Source organism: Pipra filicauda, unplaced genomic scaffold (assembly GCF_003945595.2).
Source record: "Pipra filicauda isolate LSUMZ 115617 unplaced genomic scaffold, ASM394559v2 scaffold789_size180692_pilon, whole genome shotgun sequence".
In the NCBI taxonomy this organism is placed as follows: domain Eukaryota; kingdom Metazoa; phylum Chordata; class Aves; order Passeriformes; family Pipridae; genus Pipra; species Pipra filicauda.
This window is the reverse complement of record NW_024104963.1, coordinates 163,878-180,688: the sequence shown is the minus strand read 5'-3', so window position 1 is coordinate 180,688 and position 16,811 is coordinate 163,878. Positions and strand designations below refer to the sequence as shown.

Sequence of the window (16,811 nt, the reverse complement as noted above, 5' to 3'; positions counted from 1 at the left end):
CAACTCCCAGCAAAACAGGATTCCAAAAATCTCATCCCTGTTTGAGGGCTTTATCCACTTTATCAACCCCCTAAACACTAACTAGTTTGCACTTTTCGTTGCGGTGAAGCTGGGACGGGGCGGTGCTGCTGGAGGGGGAATTCAGGTGGCTGGGACAGTGGGGAGTGCTGGTAGAGGATTGGGGTGGGGGTGCAGGATGGAGGACACCATGCTGGCACCAGGGTCCCCCCAGGGATGGACCAGCACACAGCAACACAGCACATCCAGGACAGGGGCAGACTCAGCCTTGGCCCCTTCTCTGCTCACTTCTGAGCACTGAAACACACGAAGGCTTTGAAAGGAACAGTTCTACAAGTAGTTTGCAGAGCAAGTCTAACGTTATTCTGCTTAGAAAGGGCTCCGCTGCTCGGAAGGACGTGGGGTGAGTGCACCGTGCAGTGCCCAGCACTCACCTCTGTCGCAGTGCACTGCCAGGGATGTGGAATGGTGCCCAGTCTCCAGCGGGTGATATTCCACTGTCACTTGCTTGGCTTCACCAACATCGAGGGTTCCCGTGGCTGGGCTGACAGTGAAAGGGCTGCAAGACCAAGAGAGAGATCAGGACTCTTGGGGGAGGTTTGGGGACGATACTTGCAGTCTAGTTCACTTCAGCTGACTTGTGCAAGCGAGGAGCAAAGCAACCACAGTCAGCAGAAGACAGACAGAACACACAGCATCAGAAACAGCTACTGACTCTCTTTGGAGGAGATGCAGCCCTCAGAAAATCCTGTGGGATGAAATGAACTCATCTCCCCCATACTCTGCGTGGAGGCTCAAGGGTCCGACTGCCAGCAATCCCAGCAGAGACTGGTTTGGGAAGAGCACAGAGAGGGTTAAGAGCTATTTGCATGCACAACTTGACACTGGCTGCCTCAGGAATCTCTTTTCCAGTCCCTTATAAACCTCATTCAAGAGATGCAAATGGCATCTCACCTGTCCTGTGAGATTCCAGCCTAGGAATCAAGAAGGAGAATAAAGTCTTCCTTGAAGACCAGAGAATAATGAGTTTAATTTGCAGTGTGGTTGTCTGGGGTTGTTTTTCCCCTTGTAAACATCCTGGTTTAGCCTAAGAAAGGGCACCTTTTATCACATTTCAATGAAAGCTGCTGGAAGAAAAGGAGCAATGAAAACTCTGAAGGAGTGCAACTGCAAATTGGAGCAATACAGTGACCTGGACACAGTACCCAAAAGGAGGGTCCTGTTTACAGCCTGAAGGATTCAATCCCAGCTAAATGAAGTGCCATTAAGAGCAGCACATCAAGGGAGCTGAACAGGAGGTTTCTGTGTATTCCCCAGCGATGCAGTCTGGGATTCTGGAGTGTCATCCAGGCTGGTAACTGTTTACTTGGCCCACCAGAGAAACAAGGGAAATCATTAGGCAAATGTGTTGGTGCAGTTTGGATTTAACAGGAGCAATTTGGCTTTGTCACCAGGTAAACAGCTCTTGCCTGACAGACACAAAAACCAGTGCTTTAGTGCTTCAGGATAGCTCAGGTGAGAGGTGCTTCTGCCCAGTGGGTTTATTGGCTGACAGTGGGAGGCAGCCATTTCAGAAGGTGTTGGTGCTCAGGAGGGTGCAGACCAACCACTAACGTGTTCCAGCAGTCCCCAGGAAATCTGGGAGAGACAAAGCTCAGGGCTTGCATCCTGCTTAAAACACTAGAAGCAACAGCAGACCCCACACGTCCTGCCCCTTTCCAGCTGTGGCTGCAGTGCAGCAGCTCGGATGCTCTGGTTCCTTTGGGATCCTCTTTCCCAACTCTGCCATCACCCAAAGGTGTTTTGCACTAAGACAGATGAGCTGCTTTACCTCTCAGTGCTGAGGCTGTAACAGGCTTCCAGGTTCCCAGTGTTGTGAACCAGCAGAGTCTTCTGGGTGCTGTGGTTGACTGGACACGGCGAGAAGTCCAGCTGGTCAGGGAAGTCCAAGACTGGGCGGGCACCAATGGCTCGGATTGGCACAGAGACCTTTTCCCTTTCACTGCTGCAGACAAGCTGGTGGAAATGATCCTGCAGGAAAAGTAACTGGCACAGCATTGAGGGCATTGAGTGCCATCCTCATGGCAGAAGAAAAAGTGCTGTTTTCTATGACCCTTTGTGGGCGTGAATTGACCTCTCCCACCCCAAAAACGACCACTAATTCATACTAATAAAGGCTGGAGAACAGAGCATGTGAAAAAGCATCAGTTTTGCTCCATTCCAATGGGAAAGAATAAAGCTCTCTGGATCATCTTTTTGTTCCTCTGGTATTTTCCATATTTAAATCCCTTCCACTGAACCTAGAGATGGCTAAACCTCAACACCCCTCCCTGTCATTTCCCTGCTGTTCCATCTGCCTCTTCCCCCGTGAACGTTCAAGAACAGGCATGGAGGGAAAGCACAGCCCTCTAGGCCCAGCTGCAGGGCCTGGCAGCACCACGCCGTGACGAGGTGTGACCAGCTCCAGGCTGCCTGCCCCCAGCCCAGAGCCGACCTCACAGCACGGGCTGGGCTATAACCAGCGTGCAACAAACGCCCTGGCTTTAGAGAGAACGTTCCTCCAACTCACCTTGCTCCCCTCAGGGGTGAAAAGGATGTTTATAGTGCAAACTGAGCCCGGTGGGATCTGATGGCACACACCATTGGGGCCGACCAACTTGAAATAAGGTGAGCTGTCCATGGTGACCTTCACCAGCCGAGTAACCTGCAGGAAAGACACAAAATGGTGATTTTGCCACTTGTGCAAACAGGAGGAGACCTGGGTGTGCCCTGGTGACAGCCTTCCTTGACCATCTTACCAAAAGACTTTTAGCTCTGGAGGTACAAGCACAGGCTACACAAGGGTGAACTTGGATCCCTCTGCCTGGGCAAAGCGGCTCGGCCAGAGGCAGTAGGGCAGTGCCTGCTGGGAAGGAAGGTCAGGCACCAGCAGTATGGAGATAGAACACCTGAACCAAGTCATCCTCATTTCAACAAGCCCAGAGAATCTGCCTGCTTCTGCCTGCACACAGCCACGCAGCCCTGTTCCAGAGGGAGAATGTGCTACCTGAAGGCAAACCAGCACATTGTCCTGGGGGAAGGAAGAAATTCCCTTCTAACAGACTGAGGTGGAGGGGGGAAGTCCAGCTGTGGGGAGACAGTCCTATGGGCACACCAGCAGAGGAGACCAGACTCTTGGCCTTCCTGGGAAACTGAAGAGAAAAGGAGGAACACAGCAAGACAAAGAGACAAACCCTGACACAATGAGATGGCAAAGAGAGTTGAAATGGGCTGTAAAGAAGCAAGGGAGAAGCACAGGACACTGCCAGGAAAGGCTGGTGCAGAAGATGGGAGCAGTCAGCTTGCCAGAGTGAGGGAAAGCCAGACGGCCCTGCAGGCTGGGCCTGTCAACTCTGGGCTTGAAAGGTTATTTTCTGCCTGGAGAAACATGAGCAGCACCGACTGACAGTGTGGTTTCATTATTAAAAGCCAGTCTCAGCTCTCCAGGGGCTCTTGCTGCCTGGTGATTGTGGCCAGGCAGCTGCCAGTGCAGGCAAGCCAGACTGCTGGGCATTCCTGCAGCCACCCTGCTGCCACTTTCTGCCCTCAGGGGAACACAGGCACAGGGACAGCAAACAGGCATTTGCTAGCACAGGGGTATCAACCCCTGAGCACCAAATCCCATCTCACAACCTCTAAACCAGGTGATTTGGACTCCCTGCTGTCTATTCCCACCAGCTTGCTCTTGGCACAAGAGTCATTTGAGAAACTGTTTCCTTGACTGAAATTCAAAAGGTCTCAGTTTTCCTCTTTACAGGGCAACACAATTGCTGACATTTTTCAACTTCTTCCTTCTCAGCTTTCGTGGGCAATTGCAAAACAATCACACTTTGTTCAAGTGAAGGTGGAAACCCTCAAGAGCCCATTGCTCTGGATGTCAGATACCACCAAGGCACGGCCAAAATCAGGGGAGAATCCTCAGCACGGGAAAATTCCCACCATCTTGCAAATCCAAGGTGGTGAATCTGGATGGGCCACAGCTGATACTTGTTCTGCTGTAAACCATGGGGGTTACACCACTCTGCTCTTCTTCTAGCACAGTGTTAAAGCACCACATCCCAGCACTTACCTTGTCTCTATTCCTCAGAAGCAGGGCCGTTTCACAGACCTTGCCAAGGACATAGTTCTGAAACACCAGCTCAGATGGGACAGGCTCAAGCAAGGTCTTGTAATGGTCAGGGGATGAGAACTGGAGAGGTGAGAGAGAGCAGAGAGAGGTTCAGCTGCTGGGAGGAAGGCTCGTGAATGACTCTCCTCTCTTGATCCCCGGTGAAGTCCAGGCTCTTGGTGACTAGGTCTGCCCAGCTGCCACTGGGGGAACAGTAGCTCACCCACCTCTGCTCTGAGCTGATCAAAAGCTGCTGGACCACACCAAGCAGGCTCAAGCTGAGCAGCTCTTTTGGCCGGAGTTTCTCCAGCTTTCCTTCTCCAAGATGCCAGGCAGCGCTTACCTCCAGCACAGCCCTGTGCTAATGGGGTCCCAGAGCTCTGGGCACTCACTGAGCACTCAAGCAGTAAGTGAAACTCAAGAATTTACATCAGACTCCATAGGAAACAATTTTTGGGTGACCTTTACTCTGAGGCAGGGAGACTGAGGCCCACACAACTCCAGACTCTAGAGCTTAGACACCAGTAAGAAGAGAACAGCACCAGAGAAGGTTAAGGGCAAAAAGAAAGTACCACAGTAGATAGGAATAGGACAAATAAGGTGAGTGCTGCATGAGGATAACGTTCAGCTCTTTTCTCAGCAGTGCTGGGCAACTGGAGTTGTGTTAGACTGGGAGTAATTCCCTCAGGCCCTCAGCCTTCAAAGGCCAGCACTGCCACTGTGCAGGGAATCCTATGACCCCCAGCATTTGCCAGTGACAACACCAAAGCAAGAGGTGGCTCTTTCAGTGGGACAATGGAAAATGGCAAGCTCGTGCCCTTGTGTCCTGCCCCAGCCTTCCCCCGCTATTGTGCCTTCGCCATGGTGGCTAAACTCCAGCAAACCCCACCAGCTTCAGCAGAAATTATTTGTGTTGGCTTAGCACAGATCAGGACTCCAGCATCTCACTAGGAGAACACGTTTTGCCTTTGCCCCAGCAGAAGGAACTCCACCACCACCAGCAGTTTGCAACGACAACAGGACCCGCACACTGAGGGGTTTCAATGAGCTGGAGGCAAGGCACGCAGCCTCTTCAAGTGTCACATCAAACAGCATGGAAAAGGGCAGGAAAAGGCTACCTTGGAACTGGAGTTCTCACTCGTGCCTGGGGGCCGGACAGTCTTGGGCAGCTTTGTCTCCTGAGGGCTGTCCGGCTTCTTCCTGAGCCTGAGACCAACCTCCCTGAAGTCAAAGATGGTCAGCTGGAAGGCAAAAAAACCAGCAAGAGCCTCAGAAATGCCCTTGTTTAGAAAGGCTTTTCTTGTTCAAGTGGCTCTGATGAATCATTTGTGATCACAGCCACCAGGACAGTCCTGGAAGTCCTGGACCTGCTGAAGTATTAAACATCAGAAAATTAATGGTATAGAGCAGAACACACTTGCTCAGCCACACTGTCATCCTGATTATCCTCCCTATGCCCTTGGGGGCATTTCTGGAGCAAATTTACACCTCTAATATTTTTTTCTCTCCTGGAGAAAGAACTGATTCTGCTTGCACATTGTAATCCTTTCAGAAGAACTTTACCCCCTAGTTTTCCTCACTTGTTGTTAATACTTTTTTCCTCTTAAGTTTAAAAATTAAAACCTTTGCTCTGAAAGAGAGCGAAGGAAGAATGAAGAAGCTTCAGACCAAGGAGAAAAACCTTAAAATCCGAATTTCTGTGAACAGCAGAACAAGTCTCCTCCCGCTGCATTAATGCCGCCTCACGAAACGGCGATGGCCTCTGCAGGCAGCTGCCTAAAAACACCCACGGCTCCTCGGGAACACAGACATGCAATTGTTATATGTTTTTTTCCCCCTAAAGATTTAATTTTTCTCTCTTTACATTCAGCCCCTCGGTGACTCCCGAGAGCCCTCTGCAAAGCCATAAACTGACTTTTGGAGGAGCTTTTGGACACCCCCGGGATCCTCCCCCGCGCTGCCGTGGGGCCCGTGGGTGTGTGAGGGGCTGAGGGGTCGAGCGCCTGGACACTGATAAATAAACATCAGCAGGGACACGGGCCCGCCCCCGCCGCGCTGCGCAAACGGCACAGGGATACGCAAACGGCGTAAGGCGGCGCCGCGGGCGGCAATGGAGCGGCGCTACGCAAATTGCGTAAGGGGGCCGGCAATGCCCACAGCCCTACTCAAACAGCGTAAGGAGGGCGCCGGTAATGGCAATGGAGGAGTTACGTCAGTTGCGTAGAGCTACGCAAATGGCGCAAGGGCCCTGCCCTCAGCGCTACGCAAATGACGGGAGGGCCACGGTGGCTTCCTAAGGGCTCGCGGACCTTTCCCACTTCATCCCAGTCCTCTCCAAAGGGCTCCCACTTTGTCCCGGTCCCTCCCTAAGGGCTCTCAGTTCCCTCCTAAGGGCTCCCAGTCCATCCCAGTCTGCAGGGGGGTCTCTGCACCCCGATGCTCCCCCAGGGGCTGCAGGGGCACAGCTGCCCCACCCTGCTCTGCCCCACGGGCTGCAGGGCCTCAGCTCCAGTGCCTGGAGCACCTCCTGCCCCTCCTTCTGCGCTGACCTTGGGGTCTACGTTGTTATTCCCATGTTCGCTCTTCCCTGGCTGGAATTCTTTCTTTTTCTTAAATATGTTATCCCAGAGGCGTTGCTGTCACTCCTGACTGGCTCAGCCTTGGCCAGCGGCAGGAATTCCATCCTGGAGCCACTGGCATTGGCTCCACGGGACAGGGGAAGCTTCTGGACTCTTCTAACAGAAGCCACCCCTGTAACCCCCCCGCTACCAAAACCCAGCCACAGAAACCCACTGCACCCAGTTACTTCCACTTGCCCCAGGATGGTTCCAGTTTCCATCACGATGATCCCGGTCACTCCCAGTCACTCCCAGTTTATGCCAGTTGCCCCCAGCATGCACCCTGTCACTCCCAGTTACTCCCAGTTGCTTCCAGCATGATCCCAGTTGCTCCAAGGATGTTCCCAGTTGCCTTCCAGCATGGCCCCACTGGCTCCCAGTTCCCCCCTGCATAGTTCCAGTCACTCCCAGTTTGATCCTGGTTCCTTACAGTCACTCCCGCTATGATTCCAGTATGGTGCTGGTCACTCCCACTATGATCCCAGTCACTCCCAATAGGATCCCAGTTGCCCCCAAGGTGGTCCCAGTTGCTCCCAGCCACCCCCAGGATGGTTCCTTTCACTCTCAGGGACTCCCCCGTCTGAGTCCAGTATGGCCCCAGTCACTCCCAGTCACTCCCTGGAGGTTGCCATTTGCCCTCCGCATGGTCCCAGTTGCTCCCAGTATGATCCCGGTATGAGTCCAGTCACCCCCAGTATGATCCCAGTAACTTCCAGACACGTCCAGTAGGAAGCCAGTTTGATCCCACTCATCCCCAGTATGGCTGCAGTCCCTCTCACATACTCCCAGTATTATTGCAGTCACTCCCAGTATGACCCCAGTAGGACCCCAGTAGGGGCCCAACTGCTCCCAGTGGGATCCCAGTTGCCCCCAGCGTGGTTCCAGTTGCTCCCCTTCACCCCTACTATGGTTCCAGTCACTCCCAGAATGATCTCAGTCACTCCCAGCCACTCCCTGGATATCCCAGTTGCCTCCAGCATTCTCCCAGTCAGTCCCAGTATGATCCCAGTCTCTCCTAGTAGGATCCAAGTTCCCCCCTGCATGGTCCCAGTTACTCCCAGTCACCCCATTGCAGTTCCAGTCCCTCCCAGTCTCTCCCAGTATGACTCCAGTATGATCCCAGGGACACCCTGTGTGGTGTCAGTCACACCCAGGATGAACCCAGACATTCCCTGGCACTGCCAGGATAAAGCCATTTGCCCCCAGCAGGGTCCCACTTGCTCCCAGTCACCCCACTGTAGTTCCAGTCCCTCCCAGTAGGATCCCTGTCACGGCCAGTCTCTCCCAGTATATCCCAGTTGACCTCAGCCTGCTCCCAGTCAGTCCCAGTATGATCCCAGTCACTCTTGGTCTCTCCCAGTATATCCCACTTGCCCCCAGTGTGGTTCCACTCACTCCCAGTTGCTCCCAGTAGCTTCCAGCATGATCCCAGTTGCTCACAGCCACTCCCAGTCACCCCCAGTGGGGTCCTAGTCGCTCCCAGTATGATCCCAGTCACCTCCAGCGTGATCCTGCTTGTTCCCAGTATACCCCAGTTGCGCCAACATGGTCCCAGCTGCCCTCAGAACGCTCCCAGTCAGTCCCAGTATGACCCCAGCCGCCTTCACTGTGGGCCCAGTTGCTCCCAATAGGATCCCAGTTGTGCCCAGCATGGTCCCAGTTGCTCCCAATTGCTCCCAGTGGGATCTCAGTAGCTCCCAGTTGCCCCAAGCGTAGAACCACTTGCTGCCAGTATGATCCTAGTCTGATCCCAGTATGATCCCAGTACATATGATCCCGCTGGATCCAGTTGGGGTCTCAGTGTATCCCGGTGTCCCCCCGCCCCCCCACCCTGGTGTCCCCCCCTTTTCTCTCCCCACAGAGCTCCTGAGCCGCCGGCGGCCGCAGCCCCTCCCCAGAGCCTCGGGCCCAGCCTGGACCCCCCCCATCCCCGTGAGGATTTTGGGGGGTCGTGTCCCCCCCCTGTCCCTGCTGTCACTCTGCCTCCGCCCGGCTGCTCCCAGTGATCCCAGTAAAGCTTCCCAGTTCTCCCCAGTCCCGGTTATTAATATTTATATATATTAGTATATGTTTTTATATATTTATATATAATATATTGATATATTATATATCAATAATATATATATTAATTATATATTTATATATAATGTATTGATATATAATATATATCAATAATATATAAATATATAAAATATATATAAAATAAATAAATATTCAAATACATAAACAATATATACATTTATATATAAATATATGTTTTATATATCAATATATAAATATATTGATATATAATATATATCAATAATATATGTAAATATATAAAATGTATATAAAACATATATAAAATAAATAAACATTTAAATACATAAATAATGTCTAGAAATTAATATATAAATATGTCTTTATATATTTATATATAATATATTGATATACAATTTATCTCAATAATATATATACAACTGTATAATACGTGTAAATAAATAAATAAATAAATAAATAAATAATTTCTATAAAAGTATATTGAGATAAGTAAATTATTGATATAATATTTCAGATCCACACTTGTAAGGAACAGAAACCCAGAGTCGAGTGGTTTCCAACCAGAATTTATTACCTGAGAAAACCAAATTCAGCGCTGGGTGATCAGGGAGGGGTTTGACCAACCCCCAAAGGAGACACTTGTTCTATATTTATTCTCTATATAAATATATACATTTATTACACAACAGCAAAAACATTACACATTGTCAGGTCAGACACTGAGCAGATGGGTGCTTGTTATCTGCACAGTTATCAACTTTTAAGAAAGGTGTTATTATCTAGTTAACTTAACCAAGTCCCTTCACTATAAATTTTAGACAAGGTAAAAGGGAGAACGATTTGAGGTCCATAAAAAGAAAACAGCCTGAGGTCAACACAACCCGGAGAGAGAAAAGAAAAAGAAATCGTAAAACTTAATTGGGCCCCTGTAAAGACATAAACCAAGTTACCTCCCTTTTACCTTGTCTAAGGTTCATAGTGAAGGGACTTGGTTTAGTTAACTAGATAATGACACCCAGTCCCTCCCAGTCCCTCCCAGTGGCTCCTGTTGCATTGACCAGTCCCGTTGGCTGGCGGGACTGGTTTCGCTGTTGGGAGGGCAGAACTGGTGGGCACAGAAACCATTTATCTGGAGTTTTTCCGCCCAAGATGTCCGGGTCAGGCTCTGATTACTGACACAGCAGGCATGCTGGAGGGAGAGAGACAGTGGCCCCGGGCATGGCACCTGTGCTGCCCACCCTGACAGCCCCTCTGCCAGGCTGCGGGAGGGACACTTTGCTCTCACCTGGCTCCCTCCCTTCCGCGCCTCCTCCTGCCTGTCTGCCATGGTGAGTCAGGGAGTCTCTGTCCTTGGAACACCCAGGTGTGCTCCAGGTGCTCCTCCACTGGTTCCAAGGCAGAAGTGAGAGGAGTTTGCAGCACAGGCCAGAGCCCTGAGGCGCAGAGCCCCTGACTCGCTGCTCAGCCCTGCGTGAGCCCGGTCTCTCTCTGCCGTCTCCTCCTGTCGTCTGGTTGAGGAACACCTAACCAGGCAGGCTGGGGAAACTCAAATTTAGACAGAAGGAGCACAGAAACATGACAGTATTTGAAGACAGTCTACCTGCATCTGCAAAAAAAAAAAATAAAAAAGCTTTCTAAAAGTCCAGATACTTTACAAAATGTATCCCCTCCACATAAAAAATCAGATTTCTTTTCTTACCATCTGCACAGTAGCAAAAAGGCAAATTTCAAGATAAAAAAATAACAAGGAAATGAACATACTACCACAAGTTACAGCCACTCCTACCTGAGAAAATAACTCATGAACGTTTCCTCTGAAGCCACTCAGACAATAAGGAATTGTTCATGGCATTCTACCTGGAAAAAAAAAAAAGGATGGAAATTTTCAACATTTTGCTTTAGAAAAGCAGAACAAGTCACATGCCTGAAATGTATTGATCTTTAGGTAATTATTAAGTCAAGAAAACTTATGAGAGCAGTAACTGTATCTTTACAATTCTAAAAATAAAAGGACATTCTTGGCTGAAATAAAACACTGGAGATGACAGTGACTGACACACAACACACACGACCTGTGCTTCTCGTGACTAACTGCAATCTGCTCTTCTGTCTTCCATTACTTTAATTTTCAAAGACTTAGAGATCAAATGCAAACTTAACCTTTTTTATTGAGTAACTTATCACCCAATACCCCTCACCCCTTGTGCTTTTTTTTTCACATTAAAGTCTTTAGAACCAGGCTATGCAAAATTAAATAAAACCTTTAGGGACAGCAAAGTTATTTCAAAATGGCTTCTGTCATCAGTTTCTCTGAATTGTAAGTCCTACCTTGCTTGACCTTCCTAAAAAATGCATCTTTTTGCCCTTTAGAAAACAGTTTTAAAGCTTTCAGCTTCTTTAACCTTTCGTCAGATCCCAAACCAGGGTCTTTAACAAAAGGAACACTATATTTGCACTACCTCCAGCCAACTTTTCTTGCCTTTTGTGAAGGCAAAAATGGTATTTTATTTTACAGCAGTTATATTTATCATCCCCACTACTTCATACTTAAGAAGAAGACTGGAATCAGTGGGTAAAAACACAATTTTAAAAAACATTCCTTGCTAAATTAAAAGGTATCCAAATATAAATTACAATTCCTACACCTTGAATATAAAAAAGCAGAACTGTTAAACAAAACACACTACGAATTAAGAGGAATTAATTTTTTGAGACAATTACTTGTTATTTTATTTTCAGTTGTTAAAAGAAACCACTCGAAGTTATCGAAAAAAAAAATCCCGTAACATCTTTAAGAAAAGAGAAATCCAGCAGACACCCACCTACAGCCAGAACTTCCTTTAGGGCACAGTGTGTATGCCAGAACCTGTTCTATACTGCAGAACTGTGGCTGGGTTAGAAAACCACCATAATCCAAATCTAAAATAAAGACACGGAACATTGTGCATAAAGGTGGAGAAGTCCAGCAGTTGCTAAAACCTGTATTTCTATTTCCAAAAAAGGGCAAACTTATATTGTTGTAATGACAGATTCACATTTGCAGAGGAAGTATTGAATAATCCAGATTTACCTCCAACTGCAATGTTTAAAACCTGCACGGAGTTTTATAACCTTGCTCAAGTGTACACCATAGAAATCCAACAAATATGGCTAAACACAGCCTCCAACTAAAACTAAAGCTCTTAATATTTACCTCTTCCTCTATCACAGTGACTTTTTGTGATATATAAATAACCGTGATTCGTGAAACAAATGGGTGGTTACATCAAAATAAAACAAACAGATTGTAAAACTTAATTACACCCCCATAAAGAAATAAAACAGACCCTCACAAGGTCAAGAGGCCTAAAACCTCCTTACTATCCTAAGAATAAAATATAGTAGAACTTTAAATCTTTAGGCGCCTGTTCGTCCAAGAATGCATGAATTATGACTGGTTGTAGAGATAACCCTTTAGCTTTAGCTGTAAGAAAACCCATCTATTAAATACTTAGCAAAAACCTGTAGAATGTATATGTCTATGAGATAATTAATATGCATGAAGTAGCTAAGATAAATACTAAATGTACCCTGTAGTAGGGGGGTGCAGATTTGGGAAACTGGTCCCATTTCTGTCACCCAGCCGGCTGCTGCTTTTACCAGATAATAAACTATTATTCGAAACTTATAGAAACTTGAGACTTTTCATACATTCCAAATTACAGTTTTGCCGTTACATTGGTAATTGCTGAATGCCAGCTAACACATAACAAACGTCAGGCATTCCATTTAAACTTGCATTTTTAGAAAGTCTTGCAAAAGGTCTTCTACAACTTCTAAAATTATTAGGTACCGAAAAGAAGATAAAAAATGCTCCAGAAAGAGAAATGACTGTGAGGTCTCTGAAAAACGCATAAACTGAACACTAAAAACAAACCTGACACCCCAGAAACGTTTTTAAAAGCTTTCCACGTAACACACAAACTCATCCGTTTCCTTATCCTGTAACTCATATTTAAGTAACTACCTTTGCTTCCCAGAGTGCCCCCCCTGTGCCCGGGGCCGCACCGGGGACCCAAAACCCGCCGCTGCCCCCTCGGTGCTGCATCGGGGCCGGGCCGGGCGGCCCCCGCGGGTGCTGCAGGGCCGGGACGGCAGCGCCGCAGCCGCCGAGGGGCACCGGGGCTCCCCCGGTCCCGCCGCTCCCCCTCACCCCCCACGGGCAGGACACGGCCGGGGGTCCCCGACAGTTCCCGCGGGTCCCCTCAGCGAGCGGCGAGGGGTGGCAGGGGGGGCCGGCAGAGGCAGCGCCCCCTTCCCCTCCCGGCTCCGAGGACGTTTTGTTTTCCCTCCCCAGGACAAAGGACTAGGAGGAGCGCGGCACTCACCTGGCGAAGAGCAGCCCGCTGGCCGGCACCGGGGGCCCCGAGGACGGGGCGCTGCTCCGATGCTCGCCCTTCCCGCGGCCAAGGGCGGCCCCGCGCCCGCCCGGCGAGGGAGCGGCGCGGGCAGCGCTCGCAGTCCCGGCGCCATTGCTGCCCGCCCGTCCCAGCCGCTCTCGGCAGCCCCGCTCGCCCCCAGGGTGCCGGGCCCGACTCGGCCCTCCAGCGCTGCACCCGGGGATCCGGCCGGGTGTCCCCCGAGCGAGCGGCGGGGAGCGCGCCCGGGAGCCGTGCGGGAGCTGCCGCTGCTCCCCGGCCATCCTGTGCCGTGTGTGTGAGGGAGCCGCCGCCATCTCGGCTCCTTCCTCCCCGCCCCCCGCACAACATGGCCGCCCGCTCGCTCCTCCCGTTGGCCTCGGAAACGGGATGAATTCACTCCACTCGAACGAGATGAATCGCAGCTACTCCAGAAGGAAAAGAAAAACAGCCCAGGCCTTCAAAGCCACAAGTATAGAACGGAGATTTTTATTTCAAGCAAGTTTCAAGCCTGTTTCCATAACGATCTGCATTCTTGTCTCCTGTGTGCAGGGAGCACTGTAGGGCATTTCTCGATTGCTATATAAGAGTTGACAAAATGATGCATTATTCAGCAAATTGCCACGTGCAGGGAAGAGAAACTGTACCTTTTCTTCTAAAATCTTACAAACATGTATTTTTTTAATTTTTATAGACAGTCTGACAAAGCCCTGAATCCCCCCGTTGTAATGCACCATATATATAAAAGACCCCTTATATTACTAACTCAAAACAAACTTCTTCATATTTATCAATACTCGTTTGATATGGGGTCCAATCAATTTTTGCTGTAGTGATTCACCACACGCTTGGATTAGAATGTCACCTGAACAGAAATAGCTCCTGAGTCAGGCTCATGTTTCCTATGAGCTTTTATATTTTCTGCCTGCAGTCAATTCACTACAAACTGGCTCCTGACAGAGCTTTACCCAGCTGGGAGAGCTCATCAGCCCAGGGACTAGAGCAGCTCTGGACACGCTGGCCTCCTAAACTCCAGAATCAGCAGCTTTAAGCGTTGCAGGAAAGAGATTTACATGCTGAAACAAATACTCTCTCTCTCTGACCAAGCCATTAACAGTGAGAATCTTGTCTCAGCTTAAAACCATTCACAGCTCACTTTTTTTTTAATATTTAGTCACAGATTAGTGTTAGACGGTGAGCTGGGAGAAAATGTGAGCAGTCCAAGAAAACACTGTTTAATAATAGTAATGCCTCTAAAAAGAAGCTATCACCTCTCTCTACAAGTGTGTCTTGGATTAAGGTCTGGAAACATTGAATTTAATGACAAAAGCTGAGATTTTGATCTCTCCTTGTTACTCCAAACACATGGGTCTTAAGTTACACACCTGTGCCTTTAATTCAGCACTGAGTAATTACATTTAGGTGGGTGGAATCACTCCAGGTTTTTCTTGGTGTGCCTAAACTGAATGTTGTCCTAAGGATTTGGAAGCATATGAAGTGAATTTAGGAATGAACATGTATGTCAGTAGTTGCAAAATGCAACTGAAATGAACTGTCCCAGTCTGTAGAAGGAAAGCAGAGGTCTAAATTTCAAGAGTAAAAGCAAGCACGTAGCTTTGCACATGTAGGTATAATTGCATCAGCATTCCCTGTGTTTTCCCCAACACTACTTCTTCTTTCCTATTTTTAATAATAATGGCAAAAGGAATAATATAAATTTAGGTTGTCTTGGGTACTTCACCTTTTACTCATCTCCTTCAGGAAAACTTTAAAGCCTTTCCATAAAACAGAATATTGGCTATGAAGAGACCAAATGTTAGACTCAAGTGGAAGGAAATAGGTCAAAATAAAATGCATTTAACTGAGAAACTGTCTCCTACAGCACGATTTCATCAGCTCTGCCTCCTCAAGAAGTCAGGAAAAAACAGTACAGCTGCATGAAAAGTAAATGAGCAGCTTTTTCTGACTCCGGAACCAGAAAATAATGACATGAAACCCAAATCCAATGCAGCACTATCACTTGTCTTTCCAAATGCCAGCATTAATTCTCTCTCTCGCAGCTCCCAGAGACTTGTTAAACAAAGGAGCCCCATAATGTACTTTGCAAGTGAAAGGTCCCGGAGTGGCAGAAGTCAACTCCAACACAGAAGGCCCTTAACAGAAATGCTGCAGCTCGCTCCAGGAGTTTTGCACCGAAGGGGATCTGCCTGACCTCGCTCCTGCCACAATCCCTGTTTTCTCCTTGCATCAAACAAACAGTTCTGCAGCACTAGCAATAGGCTGGTCTTTTAGTCTCAAAACCTGGAAGTCAAGTCAACCTGTGCAAGTCACAAAGGGCTGGTTTGGTGTGTGCACAGACCAGTCAGGCATCTTTTTATACCAGAAACAAATTCTCTGTTTAACACATGCCTGATGAGCTGCATTTTCCCTGCACACCTGGGCCATGCCCCGGATGCTGAGTGCTCAGCCACGCTGTCATCCTGATTATCCTCCCTATGCCCCTGGGGGCATTTTGGAGCCAATTTACACCTCTAATATTTTTTGGCTCCTGGAGAGAGAACTGATTTTGCTTGCACATTGTAATCCTTTCAGAAGAACTTTTCCCTTTCCCCCCTAGTTTTCCTCACTTGTTGTTAATACTTTTTTCCTCTTAAGTTTAAAAATTAAAACCTTTGCTCTGAAAGAGAGCGAAGGAAGAATGAAGAAGCTTCAGACCAAGGAGGAAAACCTTAAAATCCGAATTTCTGTGAACAGCAGAACAAGTCTCCTCCCGCTGCATTAATGCCGCCTCACGAAACGGCGATGGCCTCTGCAGGCAGCTGCCTAAAAACACCCACGGCTCCTCGGGAACACAGACATGCAATTGTTATATGTTTTTTTCCCCCTAAAGATTTAATTTTTCTCTCTTTACATTCAGCCCCTCGGTGACTCCCGAGAGCCCTCTGCAAAGCCATAAACTGACTTTTGGAGGAGCTTTTGGACACCCCCGGCAATGGAGCGGCGCTACGCAAATTGCGTAAGGGGGCCAGCAATCCTGCGGCGCTACGCAAACAGCGTAAGGAGGGCGCAGGTAATGGCAATGGGGGAGCTACGTCAGTTGCGTAAAGATACGCAAAAGGCGCAAGGACCCTGCCCTCAGCACTACGCAAGTGGCGGGAGGGCCACGGTGGCTTCCTAAGGGCTCGCGGACCTTTCCCACTTCATCCCAGTCCTCTCCAAAGGGCTCCCACTTTGTCCCAGTCCCTCCCTAAGGGCTCCCAGTCCATCCCAGTCCCCTCCTAACGCCGCTGCCCACAGCCCTACGCAAACGGCGTAAGGGGCGCTGCCATTGCCCACAGCCCTACGCAAACGGCGTAAGGGGGCGCCGGTAACGGCAAGAGAGGGGCGCTACGTAAACTGCGTTAGTCTACGCAAGTGGCGTAAGCGCCCTGCCCTCAGCGCTACGCAAATGACGGGAGAGCCCCGGTTCCTTCCTCGGGGCTCCCAGTTTATCCCAGTACCTCCCAGTCCTTTCCTAAGGGCTCCCAGTTCATCCCAGCTATCGCCGCGTTCTCGCGCTTCCAGAATTTTCTCCCTCCGCTTCCCAAATAT

The 16,811-nt window shown here is 49.0% G+C and overlaps 1 protein-coding gene and 1 long non-coding RNA gene across 6 annotated transcripts; both read right to left on the bottom strand.

Moving 5' to 3' along the window:
* Positions 1-452: 452 nt before the first annotated feature.
* Positions 453-7,004, bottom strand: LOC114001168 (hydrocephalus-inducing protein homolog; the record flags this gene model as incomplete). The annotated part of the gene is made up of 6 exons (XM_039389918.1): positions 6,972-7,004; positions 5,284-5,406; positions 4,127-4,246; positions 2,588-2,722; positions 1,850-2,064; positions 453-577 (listed from the first exon to the last, which is right to left on the bottom strand). Coding segments are annotated over exons 1-6 (751 nt in total), but the record flags the coding sequence as incomplete, so codon positions are not given.
* A 2,269-nt stretch (positions 7,005-9,273) lies between these two features.
* On the bottom strand, positions 9,274-15,723 carry LOC114001170. 5 transcript variants are annotated; one of them, XR_005566684.1, is made up of 4 exons: positions 14,962-15,723; positions 13,191-13,799; positions 10,610-10,680; positions 9,274-10,429 (listed from the first exon to the last, which is right to left on the bottom strand). It is a non-coding gene; the product is annotated as an uncharacterized LOC114001170 (long non-coding RNA). The 5 variants fall into 5 exon arrangements; XR_003545461.2 differs by lacking the exon at positions 14,962-15,723 and adding an exon at positions 11,646-11,742 and having other exon boundaries at positions 13,191-14,497; XR_005566685.1 differs by lacking the exon at positions 14,962-15,723 and adding an exon at positions 11,650-11,742 and having other exon boundaries at positions 13,191-14,497.
* Between the last annotated feature and the right edge of the window lie 1,088 nt (positions 15,724-16,811).